General features: G+C 43.0%; 1 protein-coding gene and 1 long non-coding RNA gene across 3 annotated transcripts in view; one reads left to right on the top strand and one right to left on the bottom strand.

Annotated features, from left to right (window-relative positions):
- Positions 1-963: 963 nt before the first annotated feature.
- On the bottom strand, positions 964-22461 carry LOC131507546 (uncharacterized). Its single transcript, XR_009259555.1, has 5 exons — positions 22076-22461; positions 9402-9466; positions 3239-3333; positions 3014-3056; positions 964-2748 (listed from the first exon to the last, which is right to left on the bottom strand). It is a non-coding gene; the product is annotated as an uncharacterized LOC131507546 (long non-coding RNA).
- A 118-nt stretch (positions 22462-22579) lies between these two features.
- The window catches only part of HOPX (HOP homeobox), a 30944-nt gene continuing 26765 nt past the window's right edge, over positions 22580-26758 (top strand). Inside the window, exon 1 of one of the 2 annotated variants that reach the window (XM_058722472.1) lies at positions 22580-22901. Coding sequence is in view for 1 of the 2 variants with exons in the window: in XM_058722471.1 (XP_058578454.1) it covers positions 23099-23160 (62 nt within the window). In the remaining variant the exon portion in view is untranslated. Of the gene's footprint in view, positions 22902-23020; positions 23161-26758 lie in introns of those variants that run through there. The other variant, XM_058722471.1, reaches the window with a different exon arrangement.

Below are 26758 nucleotides of genomic sequence, written 5' to 3' on the forward strand. Positions count from 1 at the left end.
CTGAGCCACCCAGGTGCCCTGAAACATACTTTTTATTTTAGAATAAGTTTGGACCTATAAGAAAGCTGCAAAGATAGTACAGGTACTGTATGCTCTTCCCAGTTTGCTTTAATGTTAACATCTTTCATAACCATGGTACATGTCAAATTTAAGATATCACAGTGACTATGATTATTAACCAAACTCCAGACTTTATTCAGATTTCACCAGTTTCCCCCACCAAGATCCTTTTTTTCTGTTCCAGGATCCAATCCAAGAGACTACATTTAGTTGAAACTCATTTTTCTTTCATACACTAAAAACATGAAAACCCACTCTTTAATTCCAGTGGAAAAGACTGCACAAATCTGGCTGTGGTTTCCAAATGCACTCAAGGAAATTTTTGCTTTTTCAATGGCCATCCTCAAGAATATACAGTCCAAGTATGAGGAACAAAGAACCCCTCAACTTGGTTCAAGTAAGATGTGGGGAGAGCCCATGGGAATTCATGGGCAGGAAGTAAAGACTCTAGGATGGGAAATGGAAGAGCTGTCAGGAATGGAGTCTGTTATTTCCAGTTTGTCTCTGAGTCTCTCCCTTCTACTCCCCACCTGCCCTTCTTTGCCTCCTTCTGCACCTCTCTTCTCTCTCCTAACCTAGTTCCTTAGCTTAATTGTCCTACAAATGCCCACATTGGCCACCTTGGCCCACAATCCTCATAATTCAGCATGTGCCACCAACTGTAACCTCACTCCGCTTTACTCCCAGCTCAGATATTCTAGTCAACCCCTGACTTTCATGCGTGTAGTCAGTCAGTGAAAATGGGGGTAAAGCTCGGATTTCTTTTCCAACCTAATCAACCTTGTGATACATTTGTTACAATGTTCTTTGTTACTATGGCATAAAGACCAATTTATAATGCAGGTTATCATTAATCTTTGACAATAGATTCATTAGAAGCCACTGAAAAATAGGAGAAAGGGATCATCAAAATTGAATTTTCATTTGTTGAGAGTAAACTAGACAAGAATAAAACCTCTAGGGATCATTAAATATAGCTTGCAGAGACTCTGTCTCAAAGGACTTGGGGCAAACTGCATGGGATTCAAACATTTCCCAGAATTTCAGTGGAAACAGAATTTAGCTAATGCCCTAGAAAAGAAAGCACACAGCTAATCCAAATCTGCTAATTAACCTAATAGACTATACTGGCTCTGGATGGCTTTCCCCTTTGGGAGAGGAAAAAATAACCCTGCTTATAAATCAATATTTCCTTAGACAGATTGAAATTTACTACAGTTCTTCAGGGATTTTAGGTTTCAATAAACCGAGGGGAAAGTCTTCCTTGAATACATATACCTGCCCTGTTCCCCCACCAACACTAGCCACACTTTTGTTCTTCCTTCTCCTTCCTTCCTCTCTTGCCCTCCCCCTCTCTCCCTGCCTCCATTCCTTCCCAATTGAAGGCCTACACCTGCCACATACTGTTAGGCCTTGATGAAACAGCAGCAAACAATAAGAAATAAAGGGGCTCAGAACATGCCACCTCAAAATATGCTCCTTTGACATATTATTTTGAGCTAAAGTCACTTGAAAACCAACAGGTGCAAAGAAAGCACTTTGACCTTTCCTCTTCTTCCTGAAAACAGGAGATGAAACTCCGAATGTGAAAGATGCCCTCCTAACACCAGGAGGAAAAGAACATTTTTATCACCAGAGATGGGGAGTCAAGGTCGAGGGAAATTTGTACAAACAGACCTTATTAAAATAACTTTTATCTTCTAGTCTCCCCATATATTTTAGTTACTTCTCCACAATCGTCACTCTCCTTTCAACGTCGTACATAAGCCCTGGGGCCTAGATGCTTCTTTGGATCTTTCTTTTCCTGTGAAGACTCCTATGTACGGGCAAACTTTTATTAAATGAAATTTGTATTCTCTCCTCCTCTTCACCTGTTAAGACATCCCTGCCAGAAACCTTCGATGGGTAAAGAAGAAATGTTATCTTCCCTACAGTAGTAAATTAATAAAATAGAATATTAGACATGTAACATGTTTGGGGAAATATAAAGCAAGGGGGGCCCAGGAGTGCTGGCGTGAGGCATTGCAACTTTATATAGAGGGTCAGGGAAAGCTCATTAAGAAGGGGGAAATTTGAGCAAAGACTGAAGCAGGTGAGGGAGAAAGGCTTGCAGATATTTAGGGCAAAAGCAAATGGCAAAGCACTGGGGGTTGAGTGTGCCTGGAGGGTTCAGAGCAACAAAGATCAGGTCTAGGATTAGCCAAAGGCGAGGCGTACAAACGCAGGGTTGGATCCTGCCTTTCTTCCAAAGTTTTGTCTTTTTCTTTTGTATTAATGATGATATGTCATTAAAATATTATTTATCTTGATTACTAAATGTTTTGGCATCTCAAGGTCCATGTCTCACAAGTTTCACTCTGGTCCAGGCCCTGGAGTTGATGGAGGGGGTGAGGGGAGCCCAGGGGAGAGTAGTAGGAAATGACATCAGAGAGAAAGGGAGATGGGGATTCTGAGCAGCTTGGCTTTTACACTGTGGGGTGGGAAGTTGCTGCCAAAACAAATTACCACAAATGTAGTACCTTAAAAAACATAAATTTGTGTCTCACAGTTCTATATAGATCAGAAGCCCAACACAATATAGCTCTGCTATCATCAGAACTGTATTCCTTACCGGAAACTCCCGGGGGGAAGAATCTGTTTCCCTGCTCACTGGGTTTGCCAGCAGAATTCAGTTCCATGCAGGGGCACCTGAGTGGCTCAGTCGGTTGGGTGTCCGACTTGGGCTCGGGTCATGATCTCACGGTCTGTGAGTTCGAGCCCCGTGTCGGGCTCTGTGCTGTCCGTTCAGAGCCTGGAGCCTGCTTCAGATTCTGTGTCTCCCTCTCTCTCTGCCCCTCCCCCACTCACGCTCTGTCTCTCTCTATCAAAAAATGAATAAACGTTAAAAAAAAAAATTTTTAAAAATAAAAAAAAATAAAAAAAATAAAAAGAATTCAGTTCCATGCAGTTGTACGACTGAGGTCCTCTGCTCTTTGCTGTGGGCTTGTGGCCCCTTCCTGCATTTTCAAAGCCAGTAGTAGAGGGTCAAGTCCTCAACAGCAGATCTCTCACTCTTCTGCTTGCCTCTTCTGCTTTATGTGATTAGATTGGGCCCACCTGGTAATCCAGGACCACCTCCACACCCACACCCTAAGCATAGCTTCCAAGTCCCTTTTGCCAAGCAAGATAACACACTCACAGGTTCTGGGGATTAGGACATGGCCATCTTTGGGGGGCCATCCTTCTGCCATCACGGAGGCTTTGGTTAATGGAGTAATGATCTCTCTAGTTGCTCTGTTGAAAACAGTTGGGGAAGGGGGAGGAACAGGGAGGATCAGAAAAGAGATAGGGAAACTGGTAAAGCGGCTCAAGCAGTAGTAATTCAGAGGAGATGTGATGGTGGCTTCGATAATGTGATGGTAGGTCTTGTAGGTCAAGTTGGCTAGGCTACTGTCAGCAGCTATTCAATCAAACACTGATCTGGGTGTTGCTGTAAAGATATTTTGTAGATGTGATTAAGGTCCCTAGAGGGTTGACTTTAAGTAAGTGAAATTATGGTAGGTTCAGGTGGGCCTGATTCAATCAGTTAAAAGCCTTCTGAGCAGACCTGAGGGTTCCTGGATGAGGAAGCAGATCTGCCTGTGGAGAGCAGCTTCATCTCCTGCCTCAGCATTTCCACTTGCCTTTCCTAAGGACCCCTTCCCGCCCTAGGGACTTCAGACTCACCTAACCAGCGCACAATTGTGTAAGCCAATTCTTTGCAATGAATCTCTTAATAAGCATCTGCCACTGGTTGTTTCTCTTGTTGAACCACATATATGTATAGATACTGACTTAATTTTATAGTTTAGATTGTTATTGATATAGATACTGATTGATATAGATATTAAAGAAATTTTGAACGTGAAGCCAACAGGATGTAGCAACAGACTGGAAGTAGGGTGGGAGAAAGAGAGGGATCAGGGATGATTCCAAAGTTTTCTTCCTGAGCTGCCAGAAGGATGGCTCCCTTGTCTCCTTCTAAGATACGGAATTGCTCTACCATGAAAGCCACTCGAAGAGCACATTCAGTTTCCCCTGCAAGGAAGCCCCTTTCAGAGACAGGGTGTACACAGGCAGGAATGGGTGGGTGAGTCTGGCCAGCCCTGAGGTAGGCAGGCTCCAGTCCAAAGGGGGAAATAGAGAATAAAGTCACCACTGTGTTCATGCCACTCATCCAGGATATTGCGGCTTTCCATTGCATTCTGGAAGAGCAGGTCTCTTTACTGTTCTCTACTCTGAACCCCACCTCCCCTGCTGGTCTGTGCTCTGTGGGAACCAGTTAGTTGAACCCTGAGCCAATAACAAGCAAGGAGAGCTGAATAGAGACTTTATGAATAAATGTTGCTCTGTGGTCTTCTTTTTTCCTTGTGAAGGAACAGGGTGTGCTTGAAAATTAAAAAAAATGAGTTTTTTTGTTTTTTGTTTGTTTGTTTTGTAGTAATCTTCCTGGAAGGCAGAAAAGAAAAAGAAAAAAAGAAAGAAAGAACAGCATAGATTTGTCACTTGGTACTGCTCTGGTTAGCACAATGGTTGGGCCCCAGGCCCCTCTCTAGGCCTCCCAACCTGGCACTGAATACAATTGAAGAAATCAAAGGAACTTTTCCAAGAGTCTGGCAGCTCAGACAGATACTGAGATGGCAGAGCTGTGTGGTACCAGGCCACACACAGAGGCCTCCATTTCCTCCTACCTTCTGGAACGCAGCAACCAGAGCTCAACAAGCCTGCAGTCCTGTTCAGGGAAACCTCACCTGGGCATCAACTGTTCACAGAGAATCTGAACCACCCCCCCAAGGAGACAGGGTGGGTCAGTTTCTAGCCTAGTCATTGCCAATATAAATGTTTGAGGGGCTCTCTGATAAATAAATCAATAGAACATCTTGAATCTGAAGGGGGCCAAACATTGTGCTTCTTTAGTCTCCTACAAAAGGTAAAAGATTTCATGTCAGGAAGTACTTTGGTATGCCAACAAGTTTCCAGAGCCTCTTCCTCCTTCTCCCTCAATTCCGTATTGGACCACCAGTTAGATGTCAGAAACTGATCCTTCGCCCCAAAGAAGTATCAGGTGTTTGTTGTTCCTTCAAAAGCCAAGTTTTCGAGTTTCTGGTGGACTTCACAGGATTTCTCTCCTCCTGAATCACTCCTGGCTGTGGCAAACCTGGGTGAAGTCCTTATCACTCCAAACCTATACTGCAAAAAAAGTGAAATATTTTTGTCTCATCTCCCCCCTGCCCTTGATCTCTACAGGAAGAGGATAAAGGCGCAAGGAGTCAGGTTTGGAGTAAAAACATGCACCACACAAGATATTTGTGAGGATTAAATAACTTGGGCCCAAGTATTTTGGAAGCTGCCAAGGGCTCTACAGATTAGATATACAGAAGTATTGGCTGAAAGCCGACCTCCATTGACAAGCATAATGTAGATGTAAGAAGTTGAAACAGACTCTGCGTCCCTGGTGGGTGGTAGCCAGACAAGGGATGTACAATCATGGGTTGATGGGGAAAAAGTCTCCCAAGAGAAAAAGACAAAATGAGATTCTTGGTCCAGCAAAAAAAAAAAAAAAAGGCTCAAGAAGGGAAGAAATGGCAGGTAAAAAAGTAAAAATGATAGTGATATAAGAGCATCGGGGTGGGGGGGGCGTTCCTATTTCTATTCACTAGAGCTATAGATCTATGAGGGACATGTTCAGTGCTAAGGGCACACCCCAGAGGCCTGTGGGAAAATCAACCCCAAGGAGTCCTTGCCACCTCTGTCTCAGTGCATGCGGTCAAGTACATCCAGAGCATGGGATTTGGGGAGTGAAGGGAATTTGGGCTTCTCCATAGTGTTTCCAGACAAGATATTTGTTACTTTCTGCTAGTCAGACTTCTTTTCTGATGATCTTGTGGTATGCATGCTAAAAGAGGATTGAGCTGTCCCACATTTCAGCTATTCCCAGAAATGCTTGGCAAAGGAAAATGTAGGTGAAAGTGTGACAGCAAAATGCTTTGGAAACCTATGGAAGGGCACATTGCTGGGGGGATGAAAGCAAAGCTAATATAAACTGATCAATGACTTGCTGTGGGCCAGGCACTGTTCTAAGTGTTTTCTATGTGTTAGCTCATTTGATCCAGTTCTATGAGGCAGGATGATTATTTTTCCCATTTAATGGATGACATAACTGAGGCATGGAAAAGTTAATTTGACAAAGGTCACAGAGGTAAAGCCAGGTTTCAAATGCAGATTACCTAACTTCATAATCTTCCATAAAGTGGAGATAGTATATTTTCCTAGCCTGTCTCCAGTTAAAAAATGGGGAAATAACATGCTAGCAAGGGTGAGATATATTTGTTTTGACTAGGATAACCTATAGAGATAGAGCATTACAGCTTTGAATGTTAAAATGTTTTTGGCCACTGCATCAGTAAGGATGCTTTTTGCTACAAGTAACAGAATATCTAACCATAATTAATTAAACAATAAAGACATTTATTACTTCATATGTCAATAAGTGGGATTCAGTCCATTTTTTTAAGATTTTTTTTTAGATTTTTTATATTTATTTTTTTTAAGATTTGTTTTTTTAAGTCCATTTTTTTAAGATTTATTTTTTTAGAGAGGGAGAGAGCATATGAGTAGGGGAGGTGTGTGTGGGGGGGAGAGAGAGAGACAGAGAGACAGAGAGACAGAGAGACAGAGAGAGAGAGAGAGAGAGAGAGAGAGAAACCCAAGCAGGCTCCATGCTCAGTGCAGAGCCCGATGCTGGGCTTGATCCCACAACACTGAGATCATGACTTAGCAGAAATCAAAACTTGGATGTTCAACTGACTGAGCCACCCAAGCACTCCAGACTCAGTCTAATTTTAAAAGGTTGGATCAATGATGTCATCAGGATCAAGATATTTTCCATCTCTTGAGTTTGCCTTCCTTAGTATTTTAACCCTGTCTACCTCACACTAATAAGATGGCTGTAGTAGTTGACACCCCGTGTTAACAAGATTATATTCAGTGGAGAAGGAATTTCCTATCAGACCCTTAGCAGGCTATACAGGTCAATTAGACTAAATTAGGTCTCATATCTATGCTGTAGCTACAGGGAATTTGAGAATGTGAGTAGCTGGAACTCACAGCTCTGTTGAAAGGACAAACTCTTCCAACAAGCAAGAGGGAGGTGGGATGAGGTGGTGTTGAGCCACTGATTTGGGCACCTACCTAGTCTTTTTATGTTTTATTTTTCTTCATTTCTTAGCTGTAAATGCATAAAGGACAAATCAAGGTCATGACTTAAAGCAAATTACTAAATCGTAACCAAAAAAAAAAAAACAAAAAACCACACACAGAGCCAGCTCCAGACATGTTTCTGGCTTGAGGCTGGACTCAGGATCTACACAGCTCGAAACATCCATGTGATTCTCTGAAGAGACTTTGCTAACAGTGAAATTGCACCTGCCCCAGCATCCCCCAGGTGTTATGGGTGGTGTCAGCCTAGGATCCCTGAGTTTAGTCCTAGCCTTCCTCCTCCCCACCTTTTTAGAAAGAATCCGTATCTGTTTCTCTTTCTTTATTCTTCAGTGTCATATCCTACTTCTTCTAAAGAGAAAACTGACCAATGTGAGAAAGACTTAAATTGGGTCATTCCCTCCTAATAGAATTTTTTGAATACTAGAAATAAAGTTCCTAAGGGCCACCAGAGAGAAGCACTTCTAATTCCAGCACCAGAATAACAGGAATTGTACCTGTTAGAATTAGGTTCTGTTGCAACAGGGACATTAAACATGGCTTAGGAGCACCTGGTGTGGCTCAAATGGTTAAGCATCCGACTCTTAATTTTGGCTTAGATAATGATCTCATGGTTTGTGATTTCAAGTCCTGTGCCCTGCTTTGTGCTGACAGTGCAGAGCCTGCTTGGGATTCTCTCTCCCCCTCTCTCTCTGCTCCTTCCCCACTCTCGCTCTCTCTCTCTCTTAAAATAAATAAAAATAAATAAACTTAAAAAATAAATAAACATGGCTTAAACATTACTGGAGTGTATTTCTCTCTCATGGAAATACAGTTCAGGGCTGCTCAGCAGGCTCCATAGCTAGGGCATGATCTATTACCTCATAGGGGGCCCATACATATTAAAGAAGGTCATTTATTTGGAGTCTAGCACATTATAACTCTTTTGGTTCAATAATGAAAGTAATAACAAATAATATTAGTTGAGCTTTATCTATGTGTCAGGCCCTGGATAAGGGCTCTTGAAATATCAACTCATTTAATTTTCACAATAGTTCTAGGAGGAAGGGACAGTCATTGTCCTTATTTCATAGATGGGGACATTGAGAGATTAGGGGTCTTGGCAATGATTGCCTAGTTAGGTAGTTAGTGCAGAGCTGTGATTCAAACCCAGCCCAAAGGCCTAACCACCAGACTCTACCATCATCACCTCCCTGTCAAAACCCTCCCATCATTCATCTCCTTCACTCCCTTCACTGTGAGATGGTCACAAGGTAGCTGGGAAAACAGAGCATGTATCACCAAAGAGCAAATTTGTAATGTAAAGCGATGGGGTCTAGGTGTAAAATGAGAGGTGTAAGATAAAAGAGAACATCAACTTCCCTGGAGTGGGCACAGAAGGTGTCACACTGGAGAGGGTGTCCAAGTTGGGTTATGATGGACACACAGGATTTAGAAGAGTAGAGGAGGATGTGCCAAGCATGAGGAATGGAGTGGGTAAGGCTTGGAGGTGGGAAAGGAAATAGCATGATAAAGGAATAATAAGAAAACAATCTTGGCTAAATCATAGGATTCTTACAGAGGAATCCTGAGAAAGCACTTTGGAAATGAAGATTAGAATTAGATTAAGAAGGAATTTGAACTTCCTTCTGAATAGCTGAACTATAGTCGGCAGACACTGGGTAGTCACAGGGGATGTGTGGGGAAGGAGGGGGCTGAACGGTGAAATCGTGTGATGGAAGCAGTTTCTTTAGGAATAATGTGGTGATTGTGGGAGGGGTGACTTACAGACTCGGAGGCTGGGACTCTAGTTAAGAAGCTTTTGAAATGATCTAGACATGAGGTAATGAGAACTTGAAATGGAGTGTTAGCACAAGGCATGGATGGAACAGCAGGGATGTGAGAGATACCACTGGAGCAGAATTGAGGGGCTTGGTGACTAGGTCTGAGAGCCAGGGAATGGGAGGGGTCAGGGATGTCTGCCAAAGCTGGGGTGATGGGAGAACATCGCTGTAAATCGAAGCTCTGGGACTTCTAGTCAGAGAGGACTCCATTTGCTATCCATCCTTTGCAAGATCTCTGTATCCACTGAGCATCTCCATGTAGTTGGTATTCACCAAAGCTACCTCGACCAGACAGCCATCTTCTTTTTCTTCTTTGCTGCCAAGTGTTACTTCCATCAGGGAAGACTCTAGGTCAGAAGAGAAAGCATAGACTTTGGGTCAAAGAGCTAGGAATTTAAATCTGCTGTATCCATCACCAGCATGGTAACATTAAGCACATTTCTCAGTACTTTGAGATTCAGTTCTCTTTTTAAATTAAAATTTTTTTTAAGTTTATTTAATTATTTTGAGAGAAAGAGAGAAAGTACACACACATGAGTGGGGGAGGGGCAGAGAGCCAGGGAGAGAGATTCCCAAGCAAGATACACACCTGCAGCACGGAGCCCGATGCAGGGCTCGAACTTACAAACTGTGGGATCATGACCTGAGCCGAATTCAAGAGTCAAACATTTAACTGATTGAGCCGCCCAGGTGCCCAGATTCAGTTCTCTTTAAAATAGGTATGAAAATACCTGGCTGGCTCATAGTAGGTGCTTAGTAATATGGCTAATGTGTTGAGCTTACTATGGACACCCTTCTAACTGCTTGAGTTACATTCACTATTCATTCCTCACAACAATCCTATGAGAGAGATACCACGATTACCTCCAACTCATGGATGAGGAAATGAGGTATGAAGAAGATGCAGAACTTGCTAATGTCCCAGGGACAATATAAGGCTAAACCAGAGCTTGAACCCAAGCAGTCCAGCTTCAGAATCTGTATTCTTCACCACTACCTGGCCCTTAAAAGAATATTGTTTGCAAACAATTAATGCAAAGCTATTACATACACTGAAAGGATGCAAGAGTAGCAAAAACAGCCCCTGTAAGGGGAATATAAAACTACATAGCCAGAATGGCTAGACTACCAATATGAGAGAATGGCTACTGGTCATAGCTTGAAGTTGGTCCTTTAGGGCCCCTTTGGTAGCTAGATCCTGGAGAAGGTGAATGAGGGAGAGGTCCCAGAGGGAAGTGCAGAGTTCAGTGCCTGCGGTAGGTCCTCAGGAGGTTCAGGGCAGTGACTTTAAACAATTCATACAGAAATTTCAGTATCTTAATTTCCAGTATGGCAGTATAGTGTGTCCCAGAAAAATATCAGAACTGGTTATCTTTTACCAGTGTTTTCTAGTCAACCTGTGGGCAAACATGCTGATTTCTTTTCTTTTCTTTAAAAAAATTTTTTTAATGTTTATTTATTTTTGAGAGAGACAAAGAGACAGAGTGAGTGGGGGAGGAGCAGAGATAGAGGAAGACACAGAGTTCGAAGCAGGCTCCAGGCTCCGAGCTGTCAGCACAGAGCCTGACGTGGGGCTCCAACCCATGAGATCATGACCTGAGCCAAAGTCAGGACGCTTAACTGACTGAACCACCCAGGTGCCCTCACACTGATTTCTTTTAAATGTTTATTTTTGAGAGAGAGAGAGAGAGAGAGAGAGAGACAGAGTGGGAGTGGGCAAGTGACTGAGCCACCCAGGTGTCCCCAAACACACTGATTTTTAAAAAATGTTTATTTATTTATTTTGAGAGAGAGAGAGAGAGAGAGAGAATGTAGGGGAGGAGAAGAGAGAGAGAGGCAGAGAGAATTCCAAGCAGGCTCAAACCCACAAACTGTGAGATTATGACCTGAGCCAAGCCACCCAGGTACCCCAAAACACACTGATTTTTAAGGAAATTCTCAGTGTTGAATATTATACTGACTTTTAAATGTATTTTATTTGTTATTACTACCATGTTTACATTATTTTCAAAAAAAGATTTGAAGTACCTCATAGTAAAAAACTCTTTAAAAAATCATTACGATATGTATAAATAATAAACATTGTGAATGTCGAAGTTTTATACCTGAAAATCTAAACTAAGATGAAATGAGAAATAGGATGCATTTCCTAGTATTGATTATGAAAATAGACCTAAATGCTTAGATCCTTGTGCTTAGAATTCAGGTGTGCAGGACCAGCATGGCATTTGGTATGAAGATGGGAAGCCTCAACTTCTATTCTTGCTTAGGAAGAGGCCCACGTCATATACTATTCCACCTGAGTATCCCATAATCAAGGCAAAACATATCTTAGTAGCTATACTTCTACCAAGTAAACAGGCAATCACAGCTTTGAAATGAAAGACTTAAAAAAAAGGGGGGGGGGAAGGGTATGCTTGGTACCTTGGGAGAGGAGAATGTGATTTGGATTTGCTTTTTGCTTCAATGGCCTGCCTAAGAGCAAAATGCTAGTCTGGGTGGGGTCTTGAATTATCTTAAATAAGCTAATTTGCATGCCATTGATTTCCCTTCACTCAGATATAGGACCAGCTGATGATCTGCAATCTTCTTTCGTCAGAGAACTCTGGAAATACTACAGGACATTATGGTGGTTACCAGTCTTCCTGGGGAGGCAGCCATATAAGAGGTCTGGGATTCTGTCCTGCAGCACCTTCCTAGAATTTGGGAAAGTCCTCAAAGTTTGCTCTTACGGTTTGTTGGCTTAAGACTAGACCAAAGAATTTCAGAGGGCTTGTTTCCAATAGAGCCTCTGATCAAGAAGATTACAGTTTTCTAAGACTAGAAAGAACACCTTCCATACCATTTTTATTATTGATATATATCCTGAATCTCCCTGATCTCACCACCCAGCAGGCACAAAAGAGATTGCATTGAGATGCCCACCTGCTGACTGGGGCTTCATATCCCAAAGGTCCCCCTTATGATTTCTGAGACTCTCCACGGGGTATCCTTGTGTCTGCTAACTCCTGCCTCACCTGATGCTCCTCCAGTGACTTCAGAGCAAAGGGGAAAGAGGGCATTTGATTTCTGGGAAGAGGTGAAAGGGATGTGGTCATGAAAATCTGTCCCTCGGTTTTCACAAAACAAAGTTTTAGTTCATGAAATGGCAGACATTTGGGTCCAGTCCTGATTCGTTATACTGCCTTGCACAGGTCACCTTTTCTTTTTGTTTCAAATTCCTTTACTAAAAATGGAAACAATCCTCACATCTCACAAAGATGTTGTGGGAACTGGCTGTTTAATGATTGGATGGTATTTTGAAAACATCAAGTACAAGATAAGTGCTAGGTCAAGAAAGCCAAAGACATGTGGCTTCTCTAATGAGGTAGCGGGATGTGCCTGTCTTTCTTTTTGCTTTAAACATCCAAAGGAAATACACTTTTAAATGTCTGCACAATACTGACAGAGAACAATCTCAAATTCCCCAAGTCAATAAATTGCTCTTTGAGCCTCCTTAAATGAACTAAGTTGCTGCATAGGTGAGGCCCAGGCTCCAAGGAGAATAAAGTTTTGAAAAATCCTATGCAATTTGAAGTTATATAACAAGTGGCATTAGGATTAGAGAAAATTTGGGAGGGAATGAGACTTCATAACCAACATCTGATCATGACATTTAAATTTATTTATTTATTTATTTATTTATTTATTTATTTAATGACATTTTAATAAAAGACACATTTAATCCTAAAATACTCTAATGGCATTAATAGCTTTAATGGAAACCTTTACTTAAAATTTGAAGAAGGTGTTTAGGAGATAGGAGAGAATGGCAAGGGCCATGGGAAGGAGAAGCTAGATATAAAGTTTGAAAATTGTACCTGTGATTGGGTTCTAGTCTCCAATTGATACTATTAGAAAACATATCAAAAGAAGCTCCTCCCTTCAAAAAATAAGAGACATGCTATGGGTTGAATTGCTCCCCCAAATTCATGTTGAAGTCCTAACCCCAGTACCTCAGCAGGTTACCTTATTTGGAAATAAGGTCATTGTAGATATAACTAGTTAAGATGAAGCCACACTACAGTAGGTGAGCCCCTAATCCAATAGGACTGGTGTCCTTATAAAAAGAGGAAATTTGGGGGCACCTGGGTGGCTCAGTCAGTTAAGCATCTGACTCTTGATTTCAGCTCAGGTCATGATCTCACAGCTGTGGGATTGAGCCCCATGTCAGGCTTCATGTTGAATGTAGAGCCTTCTTGGGATTCTGGGTCTCCCTTTCTCTCTGCCTCTCCCCAACTCACACTGTTTCTCTTGCTCTCTCTCTCTGAAAATAAATAAATGAATAAACAAACAAACAAACAAATAAACAAACATTTTTTAAAGGGAAATTTGGACAGAGACATATGCATCAGAGAGAATACCATGTGAAGATGAAGGCAGAGATGGGAGAGGTGCTTCTATGAGGCAAGGAACACCAGTGAGTTCTAGCAAACCACCAGAAGCTAAGGGAGAGGCATGAAACAGTTATTCTCTTAGAGTCCTCAGGAAGAATCAACCCTACTGACACCATTATCTGAAACTTCTAGCCTCCAGAACTGGGAGACAACAAATTTCTGTTGTGTAAGCTCCCTAGTTTATGGTATTTTGTTATGGTGCCCCCCCCCCAGAAAACTAGTACATCATTACACCCAGTTGTTTGACCCTATAGAATCAGAAGTAATGTGGAGAAGAAGGGGTTGAAGGTAGTTAACACTATGTTCTTCAGTATATATTTCACTAATTAAGAGATTTATTGAGTTAACATTATTTTCTTAAAATATAAAAATTTAAAGATTATGATCATCAGTTATTCATATCTTATGGCATGTTGTATTTTTCAAAGATGGCCACAATATCCCCCATCCCACATCGCTCTTCTGGAACCTTGCCATTTCTCCATTAAGAATTAAGAATTCTCCACTAATTCCCCTTGAGTCTAGGTGGGTTTGTGACTCACTTGGAACCAACAGAATGTGGTAGGAGTGATGCTACATGACTTCTAAGGCCATGTCATAAAAGTTGATGCTGCTGCCTTAGGGGCTGAACTACTTGCACTGAAGAACTTAGCTGCCTGGAGGCTGCCATGTTGTGAGGAAGCTCAACCAATGCTTGTGGAGAGCCTGCATGGAGAGATCCTGAGACTACTGAGAGAGATACTCAGCAAGATTGTAGCTTCTCCCAACTCCTCTGCTATTCAAGCTCCAGCCACTGTCTGACTGCAACCATATAAAGGACCTCAGGCCAGAATCTCCCCACTGAGCCCTCCCTGAATTCCTGACCATGGAAACTGGAAGAGGTAATAAAATGATAATGGTTAATTTAAGTCACTAAGCTTTGGAGTGATTTATTATGCAGCAATGGTTTAACAGTCATACCTTAATGCATTATTCAGATAATCAAATTTCTTGACTTTTGAATTAACTGTTTCAGAATTTAATTTTCTTTAAGGGTTAGAAAACGCAGGAGAAAAGACAGCTTGGTAACCTAGAACCATCTAGTTGGCAGGTTTCCCCAGAGTCTGGTGGGCAGTTTTGTGAAAGCTGGCAGTATTGCTGTCCTTGGCATTCTGCCCCTCATTAATTTAGAATGTAAATATGAAGGTGGTACCATAGAATTTGAAGCCAGCGATCACACTAATGTTTATGTAAGTCAGTAAATTCCTGATCGGAGAGTCCTTTTTTCCTCTCCTCCCAAACATGTCCTAATTATGTAAAATTGTGCCATCAACTGCCTTGGACATGAACTAGTTAGTTATCACTGGCGCCAGAGTCTGGCATGTTGAATTTTCCAACTTCTGCAAACTTCTAGTTTCAACCAGAATCTGGCACTAATTCTAAATGAATCTGACTTCATTTGTGGTGGGGTGGGAGGGCCGGGATGGTAAAGATGTTTGCACTTTGAATAATCTCCAGCTTTTGGCATCTTCCTAATAAGAGCCCCCTCCTGTCCTTAGTGCTGACATAGCTCTGCTGAACTATGAAGGACCATTTTCCCCAGTCATTTCCTTCTGTTCAGAAAAATACTGGATCCTTTTGACACCTTCATGTTCCAAACACTCCCTATCAGCCTGCAGCTTGTTTTCTATGGTGTCTTTGATTAAAGCCTTCTTCTATCAGGGCATTTGAATAAATAATTCCCTTGCCTCTCTTTGTTATCAGAGTTCTTACTTGCTGCTTCTGGTCTCCAAGACAGCCTTCAGGCTTTATTGCCAGGGAATAAGATGCCTGTGAAATTCACTCTTCGGCTGCAAAATGCCTTGCAAGGGAGTCTTTTGAAAATATTAACTTCTTTTCCTTTTTCAGCCCTGAAAGAGTAGTTACTGGGAAATAGTCACTCAGAAAATGGCTATTAGTTAAGAATCTCTGCACACAATAGCTGAGGGGTAACAAGGAAGCTGAAAAGAAAAGGCTTCATAATCCCTTATTTGTGACTCCTAAGTGGTAGCTGCTAAAAGTGACTTCTGCAAGTAGGCAGCTGCCTCTGCCATTTACACTTAATCAGATAATCACAGAGCTAACTAGAAGAGGCCTTAATCCAGCCGTCTGCATTAGCTGGGATTTCTGCATTAGCTAAGGCCTGCAAGGCTTTCTGGATTGTTACAGAATCCTCAAGTGTTGTGCTCACACCTTCACTTGGAAAAGTCAAAACACACTGGGGAGAGGAGACATCTATTCCTTGAAACAGAGACAGAAACACATTACTTTTGTCACCTAATCCTCTCTTTTCTTCCTGAACAATCTTTGAGTATCAATCCTACTCCTCAAATATTGCATGAGGTTGTGATCATTATTTTCATTTCACGTATGAGGAAACTAAGGTTTAAAGAGGTTAAATTACTGGCAACGATGTGAGAAAACTAGGATAGGTTGACAAACCATCCTTGTTTGCCCAGGACTGGGGGTTTTCCGGGACATGGGACTTCCAGTGCTAAACTAGGACAGTTCTAGGAAAACCAGGAAAGTTGGTCACCATAGGCTGAGCTAGACCCACACTGTCTCCAGAGCCTTCCCTCTGAACCCTAGTACCACCCTAAATTCTTCTCAGACTGAGATTTGGCCTTGGGACAAATGGGGAATCTACTGGCAGCACCATGAAAAATGCAGAGTTTATTTCCCTTTGAGTCAGAGAACAAAGTCATTGGTATTGATGTGAAATGTTGGGGTTTGGGAGCTAACGGTCAAAGAATTCTTCAGTACAAAAAAGTGGTTTTATTAAAGCACAGAGACAGGACCTGTGGGCAGAAAGAGCTGCACTGGGGTTGTGAGCAGTGACTGATTACGTAAGGTTTGCTATCCTATGAAGGGGGGGATGGTGTTAGGGCCCCAGGGAATTGAATGTATAGGTTTCTGGAGGTCTGGCTCTTGATAAGATTGCTTTTTCTTTCTTCTAAGTCATTAAGACAGTTGCAAACTGATAGAGATTCATGTCCCACATGACTGTGATGTCTATTGGTTGACCATTTGTTTTTCCCTTTCCTTTTTTCTTGGGCAGCCAGGAATGCCTGAGGAATGTCACACGTACCCCCATGGGAGGCTGAGGGGTGTTGCAGGATGTTAGCTTGTGCTTTACCCTCAGCTTGCCTTTTGCTCCCTCATCAGTGTCATCTTTGGGAAATCAACTCAGGAAACCAGGCCCTCTTGCAGGTTACTCAGAACCCACTGGACAGACTAGTCCAGGAGCTGATTCTCCAGAGAGGTAAAAGTCAGATTTAAGAGTGCACATCACCATTTATGTAATTCACCACATCAGAAGCCATTTTACAAGTGGCCTTAAATCATTGCCCACTGCCCTGCCAGGGCCTCATTATGGAAACCTCAGAGAAGGCCATGGAGGAGGGAGGAGCATTGCTGAAATGTGCAGAGTAGAACTGGGCTGAATTCGTGAACAATGTCAGACTATAGCATAATTTTGCCAAAAGCAGAAATCAACACCTTTTGACATTTTTTTTCAGGGATGATATACATACAGTTCCTTCCTCCCTCCCTCCCTCCCTCCCTTCTTCACCCACCTGCCTAACCCCATCTCCCAAATCTCCCCTACCTCGGGGCTTTCTCTTTCAGAATGACTCCCTGGACTGCATTGGAAAACCAAACACATGCTTGAAGCATTGTAGCTGGAACTGAGTTCTGGTTGTTCCCATGATACACACACACACACACACACACACACACACACACACACAAACACACACACACACACACACACACACACACACACAGTGCCAGATGATACCCTCTAATTGCTGGATCCCAGCAGGTTTGGGGAGGCCCAGGTTGTTGAGGAGGAGGACTAGGGAGTCTCTGAATGTTAGTGAGTGGAGTATTTCAGTGTCCTAACAGTTTCTCAGGTTTTACCTATCCACTGATGCTTTCCTTTATTTCTCTCAGCCCTAAGTGGTGGGAGCCATCCTTCCCTGTGGCTGCTAGGGGTCCCTCCTCTCCACTCAGTGGCCCCTGACTGTCTCCCCTTGGAGGGCAGAAGATTAAAACAGAAAGGACCTCAGAGGGATCATCTAGTTCGACTCCCTCCTCACACAGACAAGGGCTGAGGCATGGAGAGGAGATGAGAGCTTCTGGAGTCACATGCCAAGTCCACTCTGACACCTCTGAGGTGGAGAGGAGGGTGCAGGAAGGAAAAGGTCTGTAGCTGCTAATCAAACCTCTTCTCTCCCTTCTTCAGCTAATCCACAATGTTAGCCCAAAGTATTTTTCAAACCCTTACTCCACTGTGTCAAACATGAATTTTTGGTTGTTTTTTGGTTTGTCCTCAAGCTCTATATTTTTGTTAGCTCCCCTTTCTCCTTTCTTCTTCCTCTTTGTTTCCAGGTAAAATCATTCACAGAAGTCAAGTATCTCACATAGATGGAACTTGGCATGGGGGTACCCATGGGGAGGTGGGACCTACTCTTCCCCTCCTGCTTAGGGCTTCACCCTGAGAAGTGGCCACAAAGGTCTTGCTGTGCGGTGCTTGGTAGCATGGACTGTGCCTGTGTTTGATGCCCAGTCAGGCAAGTTTTTACCGACTGATTTTGTTTTTTTTTTTTTTACCCTAGCTCCCCACCCGCTGCTTTCTAAAAGCACAAGGCCCATCCCTGAAACTTCATGGGCGTGGGGACTCTCTTTCCTCACTCTGTATGTTAGGGGATGACAATCAGGCTGAGGTGGCCCCAACCTGCAATACCTTCCTGTCACTCATGGAAGAGCTGCCTCTTAGGTGAGGCCCCGCCCCCACCCCTCTTGAGAATGTCACCCCACAGCTCCTGCTGGCAGCAGTGAGTCCTAATGCTGAGGGAAAGGAGCTGAGGTAGAGGCGTTCAGAGCTTTGGTGGGTGAGGACTGATGCCCCCTCCCCCTCCTTCCATAGATGGTCGATGCTCCCCATTACAAGGGCCTTCCCCTCTTCTGACCAATAGCATGAATGGGGTTTCTAGGGGAAACAGTGCTTGTGACCTCCCTATTCATTAGACTCTGGGTGAAACAAATTCGAGTGAAAAAAAGTTGTGATTTTCAAATCAAAGAGCAAAGGTGACATGGACCACACCAGTCGAAACAGCCTTCCCCAGGCACCTTCTGCAGTGGGTGCTGTGAATGGGCCACAGCATCCTAAGTCCTAGCCATCCACTGACTTGGGACTCCACAAGGACAACAGGTAGATTAGGTAAGATGATGGAACCCACACTTGGAATGAAATACCTACAGCTCACTGAAAGAGTGACATAATCATGATCAGTCTACAGCAAACTATAAAGACTACAGAGTGTGGTTGTGCTAGAACTCCCAGTCCCTCCTCACCAGGGAACTTGTGAAACCTCCTGTCAGGAGCAGCCAAGGGAAACATCTCCTACCTAGGTTAGCCGACATCCTTTTCTGCATCCAAGTTATCTGTCATCGCTGATCCTCTGCTACTTCCCCTATTTGCCTCCCAGCTAGGCTAGGCCCAGGAAGGGGCTGGGAGTCGGCACTTCCACACCATCTGCACATGGGATGAGATTCTCAGTCTCTCTGTCTGCAAGTTCACACCTTGGGGGCAGAACTTTCAGCAGGTATGCTTCTATGCTCTGGTTACCCCTCTTCCTAACTTGTTTCTGTACAAGTCAGATTTGGCCCTTGGGAGGTTTATATCCCTTATGACAAATTTTCTTAAATGTCTTTGGTAGTTTTCTATTCCCCAGGGAATCGCTTTTCTCTCCCTCTACCATTGTATGCCCCTCAGTCATCAAATGGCTCTGTGAACTTTGGTGATCTGTGGTTTTGAGCAGGAAAAGAGTAGTTGCCTCACTGTCCAGGTATCACTGCCTTCTATGTAGCTCTTCCAAACACTCCTGTTTGCTGTAGTACTTGGGGGTTTAGGTTCACTATTTTGTGCCTACCATGTGTAGGCCTTACAAATGACTTGGGCTTCATAGTGTAACCATTACCATTTATTAAGCATATACTATGTTCTAGGCATTATGCTAAGTGCTCTACATGTAATATCTCTAGTCCTTATGGCAAACCTACGAGTTAAGCATCATCATTCCTATTTTATAGATGAGGAAACTGAGTCTGATAGAAGTTTTATAACTTGCTCTGGCTCATAGAGATGGTAAGTAGCAGAGGTGGGACTGGAATCTAAGCCTGCATGATTCAGAAGACCATCCTCTTTCCTTTCCACCATTCTTCCAGTCACTCAACAAACACTTATGGAGCACCTACCATTTCCCATACCTTATTCTTTTCTTGGAGCTTAACATCTAGCTCACGGCATCCTCTATCCTAATTCTCTTGATCTGTGACAATGGACACAAGAGTTCCTGAAGCCCACCAAGGAAAACGTCTAGAACAGTGAAGAGCAGGAAAACAAAATTATCCACATGCAGGTGTCAATTTGAAGTTTGCTAATCACCAGGAGAGAGAGAAATAAAAACTATGTGAGAATTGCAATATCAGCCATATGTTTCTAGTTTACAAACCTGAAGCAGTAGCTGGAGCTCCCAGGCTGAGATAGATGCAAACGTGTGGAAATCCCACAGAAATATAATAGACAAGAAGAGGAACAGGAAATGAATCTTAAACCCTCATAGACTGTGTGGCAACCTTTTTATGATGCGTTGCAGTATTAGACTCAATGTTTCTAAGAAATCAACAACATCATCAATCCCATCTGACATGGGAGAAGAGGCTGCTAGATTATATGCAATTCCTTGGTTATGGAGAAAATCAGTGGTGACACATAATCTAACCCTGCAGACAAAAAATCACTGTGACCAGCTACTTCCCTTATTTGGGGTTGTTGAAATAGCTTCAATTTTGCTAAGAGTCAAAGTTAGCTTTTCTCATTAAAGAAAAAAAAAGCACACAGAGATAGAGAACCAAAAGAATGAAGCACAATTGCCACAGCCAGGACTGGCACCCACGCACCAATGCAGTTCAGCTTATCAGACTTTCAAGGATTTCTTAGACTGGCAGTATTGTTCGTAGCACTGTTCTACTTCTACCCTGTTAACTGAATCCTGATTTTGTTCAGATACCAGGAATTTTTCTGGAAAAGGTAGGTCCTTCCCTGGGGCCCATAAAATGAACAACGGTCAGCCTGATTCATTTCCTCTTTGCAGATGATGGGTTTAGCCCATGTAAGTGGACATTTGACCCAGTTCTCCACAAGGAGACATAACTGGAAGTCTGCTAATGGCTTCTGGAAAGATTTTTCTCTTTAACAAACATTGAGGGCTACTAAGGAGAAAGCTCATTTCCCTTCCTACCTGTCTTTGATTTTTTTTTCATTTAATGATGTGATACACCAAGCTGCTGTATCAACCATGCCACCATGGTGGGAGGCAATGCTCTCACACTGAAGACTACAAAATGAAATACAGAAAAAGCCTGGGTTCTTGGTGACCTCACTGCACCACTGAGCAACCTGAAACCACATACCTGTAGAGTTCTTAGTGATGTAAAAACTGCCCTATGGTTTCTGCCACTTTAAGTTTCATCTCCATGATACACTGGATAAAGAGGAATAGCTTAAAGGCAACACATTATGCAGGAGCAAAAGAAAAATGTGTGGCTCAAGATGAGACTGCCAATTCCATAACTTCTGTCTTTTGGGTGGCACAGCCTTCAAAAGAATTTAGAAACTAAGCAAACAGCACAGATCTGTTGAGCACCTACTATGTACCAGACACAGTGCTGGGTGTTGGCGTTCAAGAGTGGGCAAGACAGGCAAGGTCATTGAGGTCATGGAAATCACATTCTGGAAGATTAATGATAAACAAATAATAAGGGTAGTTGCAAACATTCTGAAGCAACTTTCTAAATATTGATGCAAATCAGCCCCAAGTGTAAACCCGGACACCATCATCATTATCGTCATTGTCACTGTCATAATAATTTGTGCCAGGCTCTATGGGTGTCAAAAAATGAACAAGAGATAAACACTGCATTCAAGAAATCTGGGAGGCAAGAATCCAGATTTGGCCATAGAACAGTCAAAAGTTAGGCAATGAATTAGGCAGGAAACAAAAGAATTCTTCCGGTAACCAGGGTTAGGATAGGCTAGGCCCCCTGTCTCCACTATTCTCCCACACATGTTTTATCACCATTACCCCCTTTTTCAAGAGAGAAAGAAATTTTCTTAATGATTGCTGTTCTTCTTTCACATTCGGCTGCTGTTCCCAAGAGAATCAAGTAGGCTTTTTCTTTCTCCAGTGAAGTGAAGAAGATAGGCTGTGTAAATCTGGATGGCACTTATAGTCTGTGCTACGTACCAGCAAATACACACAGATACTCCCATAAATGATCTCACCAAACCCCGTCTCCTTTCCTTCATCCTCTCAAAATCATACCCACCTAATGTGTTTAGCATGCTGCAATTGACTATTAACTGCCATATCTAGCTATAAAAATACAGGTAAACATCAACTAACCAGGTCCCCACACCCACACACATACCCTCACCTTCAGAAACATTTCCACTGATGGTCACACGAACCACTGCACACTCTCTCCCATTTGGAGTGCATCTTCCCACAGGCTTGTTCACACACTGGCTTTTTATTTGAGCTCTCATGGGGAATCTTTCAACTCTTAGATAGGAATTTCATTAACAAAGGAAGGGGAGGGGAAGTCAGGAGGAAAGTACAGATGCAGAAGAAAGAAATCAAAATAGTTTCTGAAGGAGACCTAAAATCGTATCATCCCAGGCTGAACTTCCCCTATAACTGTTCTTTATTTGTGCATTCTGTGCCTGGAGACAAACCACAACAAAACAACTTTTCATCGATTGGGCAATTGTCCAAGCTCTTAGCTTGGCATCTAGCCCACAGAGCTGTGAAATCAACCTCACCAAGTCTATGGTTTAAAATGAGGCAACATCTAACTGGAAGCCCATTCAAAATAAGGAACTTGGTGCAGAGGTTCAGGGTCCTTTGTTGCTTCCTTCCTCTCTCAGCAGCATCTCCCATCTAATCTTGGTTGAAGAGTCTTACTTGGCTAAGAAAGAGATCAGGCACAAGAAGGTGGTGCTGAGAAAGTTCCATGAAAACTCAGAAGTCACCGCCTGCATATCAAACTTGAATAACCAGGAGAGATGTAACTTCGGCATACTTTCAGCTGCCTTCCTCCTCCCCACACCGCAGGTTTTTCAGGTCCTTGCTTGAGCGTGCACTCACAGGCGTAAATAAACGTGCTATCAACAGCCTGCGTCAGCCAACCCAGCTATTTAAGCGGGCTGGCATCAGCAAACTCAGCTTCCAAATCCAGGGTTTGTCTTTGCCACTGCCACGTAAGTAACTTTCAGAGGTTTGCCTTTATTGCAGAGGAATGAGATTGTGTAGAAACTGGACTGAAATGTTATAGTTCCCACAGTCACTATTCTGCTGGGGAAGCATAGAGGTGAAAGGGAGAATAAAAGTTAAGAGTTAGTCCCAAGCAGGGAGCCAGAGAACATTGCTGGGTGTAGTGTATCAGACCCTTGCAAACATGCAAGGGGTTGAGGTGGACTTGGAGCAAGGTAGAGTCCATTTTGGCCTTTTGGCCAGAAGGTAAGATGTTTTTCTTGCTCTCTCCTATCTCTGGAAGCCACTTGGAAACCACTGTTTGTGTGACTGTGCCAGATACATAGGGATTTATCATTTAGAAGCTGATGTTGCTATTATTCATCTCAGTCTAAAATCAGACACAGTATTATTAAAAATTTTTTGTGTGTTTTATATAGTGGGATAAGAGGGGCTATCTCTGGATTAAGTAGAGGTGGCTCAATTGTGAATTTGCAGTGCTATTTCTTGTTAGGTCCGGTTCTTATAATACTAATTTACAACAATGCAAACACTGATCTTGCTTAAGGTAAAAAGGAATCCCATGCTCTGGGTTTTGAGGAAATATAGGTTTGTAATATTTGAGCACAATGGGTATCCAGGTATTCGGGGAATGTGCTAAACAAAGGGGAATAAGAATCATTGACTAAAGAGGCACAACACTCCACATGACTTAGGTGAGAAGGTCTTAAAGAGAAGGGCCAGGCAAAAAGTTCCTGTGGAGCCACACTGCCACTCAACAGGCCTATAGGATCTTTAGCAAAGGAGGGAGAGTATAATCAGAGCAGGCAGAGAACAAAACAAAGGAGAGGGGCTAGGGAGGAGAGGGGACAGACAGTAGAGGAGTTACGATTAGACATCATATTTGTAAAATATATATAGGATTATAATAGAACTAAAGCATGACATAAATTCTATAGTTCCTCCTTTTGGGTCAAGAATCTGGTGGGGCACCTGGGTGGCACAGTCAGTTGGGTGTCCAATTTCAGGTGATCTTGGGATCATGATCTCGGGGTAGTGAGATCGAGCCCCAAGTCAAGCTCCACTCTCTTTCTGCCCCTCCCCACCCCCATCTCTCTCTCTCTCTTTCTCTTCTCTCTCTGAAAAAAAAAAAAATCTAGTGATTAAGAATCGGTGAAAGCCAAGGACCTTGCCCAGGTAGTTGCCCCTGCCTCAACACATACCTCGACACACAACACTCATTTTCTGGAGCCCTAGAACACCACGCACCCCAAATGAATGCATTTAAGCTAATGCATTATTTTTACACTGAGCTGAAGCTGCTGAGTAGGAACCTACAGAGAAGCAGCAGAGGGTTGGACACCAAACTGAAGCTCACTTCTAAGGTCATAAAGGTCTGATTCCCATCAAGCAAATAATGGCTAAAGGGTTTCTTGGGGCAAAGATAAGGTGGGGTCCTGGAGGAAGAGAAAAGAAATAAAAGGTGGATCCTGTTCTCAAAAAGCTTGATATCTGAAGTATAAGGACATAATAAGCCAGGCGAGGGGCGCCTGGGTGGCTCTGTTGGTTGAGCGTCCGACTTCGGCTCAGGTCACGATCTCACAATTTGTGAGTTTGAGCCCGGTGTCAGGCTCTGTGCTGACAGTTCAGAGCCTGGAGCCTGCTTCGGATTCTATGTCTCCTTCTCTCTCTGTCCCTCATCCACTTGTGCTCAGTCTCTCTCTATCTAAAATATAAAAAAATATATTTTTAAAAAAGAAGCCAAGCGAAAAATAGTACATATTGTATGATTCCACTGGTATGAAATGATAGAAAATGCAAACTATAGTAACAGAAAGCAGATCAGTGGTTACCTGGGGAAGAGGATGGGAGAGAAAAGGGGTAAGAGGATCACCAAGGGGTATGGAAAACTTTGGGGGTGATGGGTATGTTCACTATCGTGATTGTGGTAACCATTACTTATATGTGAAAATATATCAGATCATATATTTTAGACACATGCAGTATTATATGCCATTATACCCCAACAAACAATACTTTAATAATATATCATTTCTATATGATTAAAGGTATTTCTAAAAATTAGCCCATGTAACATACTGAAAATTAAAAAAAAAATATGTCTGGGAAAAAATTAATTCAATAAATACAATGGAGGACAAGACCATCAGGATTTCGGACTTTTATAGAACCTGGAAGTTTCCAGAGATCATTTAACTCAGCAATTGCAGACCTGGAAAACTGTTTTTAAAAATACTCAGGACTGGCCACACCCCAACCAATTAAGTAAGGATTCCTGGGTGCGCAGTCCTGGCATTGTTTTTTAAAGTGATTCTAATGTGCAGCCAGGAATGAGAAGCAGTCAAATCCAAACTCCTCCCTGACACAGGAGGACAGAGAAGCCCAGAGAGAGGGTGGGTTTGCCCCTGACCACACAGCCACTGGGTCCCAGAACCCAGGGAGGACAGCAACAGGATCTCAATGCTACTGGGTCCTCAAAACCACATTTTCAGCTCAAGCTAGGATAGGGCATCCCGTGCATTTCAAGCAAATTCTTGGCATCCAGACACGCTCAGGGCCGACAGCAGGAAGAATTACTCAGAACCTCAAAGGTGCATTATTTAAGGACTGTGCTAACACGTGAGAAGGGATGTTTCAAAACGAAAGCTTCCTTTTGTTCCCTCAAAAATATCTGGTATAAGCCAGATAATACTTACTGAAAGAATCTCAGCCGATGGCACCAGGCGCTCTGTGGGTGACAGGGGCAAGTTGTTACTTTAGGAACTGGCACAGTTCTCAGCGTTGGGACGAGTCTATCTGGCACTACAGGGGCTCTTCATTGTGGTTTCCAGGTTGGCCCCAGGCAGAAGCATGAGTGGGTGAAGTTTGTCTTCGTGACTACTGCTGTTCTGTCTGTCTCTCACCTTGGTTCCTGTGTGGGTGCAGGGGTGCCCATGGGACCACACATCTCACCTGCTCTGCCTGGGCCAGCTAGCCAGGTTTTAGGTGGTTTCTCAGCTCCCTTCTCATCCAAACATGTCTGATTTCCAGGGTCTCATCCCCTCGGGGCTTTGCTTATCCATCTCTGGAAAACTAATTAAAGTTATGATGTTAATACACAATAATTGTTTTAATGAGTTATGTCCTCCCCACCCCCCAGTATATTAACGAGATTCTAGCAAGATAACATATCTGGGAATTCTTTGAAATGTTATATAAATATAATTACCATTTGGGGCAATCAGGAGAATCAAAGTTTTAGGCGAAATATATAATCCCTAAAAATTTCCAAGCAACCTGATGGGGGAAAATATACCAAGATTGGGGGTTTGCCGTAGAATTCCTCAAATCACATCCCTTAGGGAATTCCCTACAGACTGTGGGGCCTCACAGAATGCTTTTCCTGAATTTGTTTATTCTTTGTTCACTGCATTTTGTGCTCATTGGAGATGGCAGCATTTATCTTTCTGGGAAACAGAGAGCCACCTTAAAGACACTACAGTGGAGACAAAATGTCAAGAAATTCTGCTCACAGGGCTTTATAATTATTACGTAGTTCCTCTTCTGCATGGAAGGCTGGCACTGGCAGAGCAGCTTGCCTAGCCTTAGGGACAAGGGCCTCCTTCCTTGGGGACTCAGTACTGCAGCCTGAGGCAAGAGGCGCCCTCAGTTCCTGTAACTCTGGGTCCTCCATAGCCCTTTCTTCCATTAGGAAAGCTGAAATTAGAAAGCTCTTGCTGGCAAGTGGCAGCTGCATGTGGTACTTCTTGTCCCTAAAGAGGGGTGTGGCCAGGTATGTAATTAACCTTCCTCTGGGGAAGCAGAGTCTGCAGGCAGCCAGGAGTCCAGAGCCCTCTGGCTTCAT

Source organism: Neofelis nebulosa, chromosome 3 (assembly GCF_028018385.1).
Source record: "Neofelis nebulosa isolate mNeoNeb1 chromosome 3, mNeoNeb1.pri, whole genome shotgun sequence".
In the NCBI taxonomy this organism is placed as follows: domain Eukaryota; kingdom Metazoa; phylum Chordata; class Mammalia; order Carnivora; family Felidae; genus Neofelis; species Neofelis nebulosa.